A 3,920-nucleotide genomic window follows, 5' to 3' on the forward strand; every position below is an offset into this window, starting at 1 on the left:
TATATATAAATATATATATATATATGTTTTATTTATTTATATAACCAAATAATGAGAAGAAATATATAAAATAATATATATTTTTGTATCTTAATAAAGAAAATGGAGAAAGTGACAATTTTTTTAAGTGCCAAAAAAAAAAAAAAAAAAAAAAAAAAAAAGAGTTAAATGATATGATTTAATCGTAACACCTTTCAAAATGAATATAAAAAATATAAGATATATTTTAAAATAATATATTATACATACAAATATATAATATATATATATATATATATATATAATATATATATAATATTTATATATGTGTACCTGTTATTTCTTATTAAGGTATATATGTAAATAATATAAAAATTTATATTATATATATGTTGAAGCCCATTATTATAATTATAGCTTTACCATATTTATTATTATTATAATTTTTTTTTTATTATTTAAAAATGTTGAATCACAAAATAAACATGTAATATACTAAATGTACAGAAAAACGAATTTTTAAAAATATTATATATATCTTATATTTATTATGTTCATGGAAATATAAAATGTACAATATATAATAATATAGTACGATATATATTCTCTAAGCCATTCCACGTTTCTTAGCAATTAAAATATAAATAAATAAATAAATATATAAATAAATATATATATAAATATATATATATTAACCAAACAAGTCAATAGTTTTAATTTACTGTTTTTTTTAATAAAAAGTTATTCAATACAACTTTTACAAAATGCTACAAGCATATTCAAATGAAAAAAAAATTAAAAAAATAAAATATATATATATATATATATATATATATTTATTTATTTATTTATTTAAATGTGTATTTATTTATATATATATTTATATTTATACACTATTTTTATAATACAAATATGTATATATCTATATATATGTTATATATCCATTATTTAAAGTACAAAAAACGATTTACACATAAAATGCTCATAGGTAATTATATATGTATATTTATATATTTTATTTTTTTCATATTATGTCCATATAAACTTTGGATTGTCGTCATTCGAGGGATTTTTTTTTTCTAACTCCATTTCATATAGAGGTGAGATGCTCCTCAATCTTTGGACCGATTTTACTAAATTTATACACAATTGTTGTACCTCAAAAAAAGTAGTAAATCTATTGAAACCTATTCTAATAGATGTATGTGCTATATCCTCTGAAATTCCTATAGATCTAAGCACATAACTAGGCTCTAATGTACTTGATGTACATGCTGAACCTGAGCTTAGAGCTATTTCATTTAAAGACATTAATAAACTTTCTCCTTCAACAAATAAAAAGGATATATTCATATTTCCATAATATCTATTTATTTGACATCCGTTAAATACAATATAATCTAAATGTTTCGTTAAATAATCTTTTACATAATTAAAAAAGTATCTAACTTTTTTCTCATCTCTATTCATTTCTAAAGAACATACCTTAGCAGCTTCGCCAAAACCAACAATTAAATGAGTTGGTAATGTTCCTGATCTTAATCCTCTTTCTTGACCACCTCCATGGATTAAAGCATTTAATCTGATATTTGGTTTTTTTCTTTTTATATATAAAGCACCTATACCTTTAGGTCCATATAATTTATGTCCAGACATGGACATTAAATCAATATTCATCTTTTCTACATCGATAGGTACTTTTCCAGCAGCTTGTGAAGCATCCGTATGAAATAAAATATTTTTTTCTTTACACAAATTTCCTATATTTTCAATATCTTGTATAACACCAATTTCATTATTTACAAATATAAATGATGCCATTATAGTATTATTTTTAATACTATTTTTTATATCCTCTAATTTTACTAAACCATTTGTATCTGGTTTTAAATAGGTTACTTCAAATCCTTTTGTTTGTAAAAATCGACATGTTTGTAAAATACATTTATGTTCAATTTGAGATGTTATAATATGATTCTTTTGTTTATTCAATTTATTATAATATGTACAAATTCCTATCAGAGCAAGATTATTACTTTCAGTTGCCCCTGATGTAAATATTATTTCCTTATTGTTTTTACCATTTATTAAATTCAAAAGATTTGTTCGTGCATCCTCAACAGCCTTTTCTGATTCCCATCCAAAAAAATGATTTCTTGAATGAGCATTTCCATATATGTATGTCATATATGGTAGCATCTTATCTAATACCCTTGGGTCAATCATTGTGGTTGCTTGACTGTCTAAATAAAATCTGTTCATTTTTTTTTTTTTTTTTTCGTTAACTACATCATCAATGTGGTCTTTCCATCCTGGTCCTTCATAATGCAAAATACCAAAATTACTACTATTATTATTATTATTATTATTATTATATTGAGTATTATTACTAGATATATTATTATGTTTATATTTCTCTTCATTTATATTAACATTTCCTTCAGAAACATACATATTGTACTTTCCATTCTTTAAATTATTTGTTGACCCATTTTGGCTGTTTTCACCATATTGTAATTTGCTGTTCAGGAAGTTTTCATGTTTTACCTGACCATGTTCAGAATGTTCCTTCGTCGAACTATATTTATTGAGGAATAATTTGTTAATATTACTGATATGTTCATAGGTACGACAATTTACAAAATTATCGAGTGCGTTCTTTTTGTTTTGTAATTTGAGATGTTTTATTATTTGAAGAAATTTCATTACAAAATTGAAGAAAGAAATTAATAACAACTTAAAAAAAAAAGAATAAATAAATGAATTAATAAATTAATAAATGAATGAATAAATGAACAAATGAATGAATAATTAAACGTATAAATAAATAAGATACATTACGATGCTGATATAAAAATAAATTTATAAGGTATCAAATTATAAGGGATGAGGTCTTTTAACACAAAGAAAATAAAGAGAAAGTTTTATTCCTCTTGATAAAATATATCATTTTTTTAATATGAAAATAATTATATATATAGAATAATATATATATATATATATATATATATATATATAAACAAAACATATAATAGTAATATATTAAATTAAAAGGTTACCTTTTTTTACATATTAATATATATATATAGAATATATTTATCATAATTTAATTATTATTTTAGGTTTGATAATTATTTATAAACCATCATATTTAAAAAAAAATACAATTTGTAATAATAATATTGTATAAATAGTAAAATATATAATATATATATTTAATATATAATAATATATTCAATATAATAAAAAGTTTTTAAAAAGCAAAAATGTAGAGGGCATATTTTAATTATAACGAGAAGGAAATGTTATTATTCATAAATAAATAAATAAACAAATAAATACATAAATATATATATATATATATGTATATATATATTTTTTTTTTTTTTTTTTATTAAGAAAAAGAAAAACATATAATAAATATAATATAAATGAATACTATATTATATTTGCTTATATATATAAATTGGTATATTTACAAAATATTGTATTTTTATAGGAATATATCTTTTGAGAGAAATATTTATATATAAATAATATTATAAAATACAAGAAGGCACTTCATTATATATATATATATATATATATATATTTAAAAACATCATAATATTATTTTATTATACAAAAAGATAAATTATATTTTTAATATAATATAATTATATTAATTTATTTTATTTCATAAATGTTTTAAAAATTTAATTGTTTTTATAAAAAGTGTTAATTTTTTAATTAATAAAAAAATATATATGAAAGGAGAGAGGAAAGATGTTTTCAAAATTTCTCTTTTTCAAGACATCAAAAAAAAAAAAAAAAAAAAAAAAAAAAAAAAAAAAAAAAAAAAAAAAAAAAAAAAAAAATTTTTAAATTAATAAAAAAAAAAAAAAAAAAAAAAAAAATTAAATATTTATATATATATATATATATATATATATATATATATA

General features: G+C 18.4%; 1 protein-coding gene across 1 annotated transcript; it reads right to left on the bottom strand.

Moving 5' to 3' along the window:
- Positions 1-1,008: 1,008 nt before the first annotated feature.
- On the bottom strand, positions 1,009-2,685 carry PRSY57_0724000 (cysteine desulfurase, putative; the record flags this gene model as incomplete). Its single annotated transcript, XM_012906893.2, has 1 exon — positions 1,009-2,685. The coding sequence occupies one exon, from the start codon at positions 2,683-2,685 to the stop codon at positions 1,009-1,011; it is 1,677 nt and encodes a 558-aa protein (XP_012762347.2).
- Between the last annotated feature and the right edge of the window lie 1,235 nt (positions 2,686-3,920).

Source organism: Plasmodium reichenowi, chromosome 7 (genome assembly GCF_001601855.1).
Source record: "Plasmodium reichenowi strain SY57 chromosome 7, whole genome shotgun sequence".
NCBI classification, from domain to species: domain Eukaryota; phylum Apicomplexa; class Aconoidasida; order Haemosporida; family Plasmodiidae; genus Plasmodium; species Plasmodium reichenowi.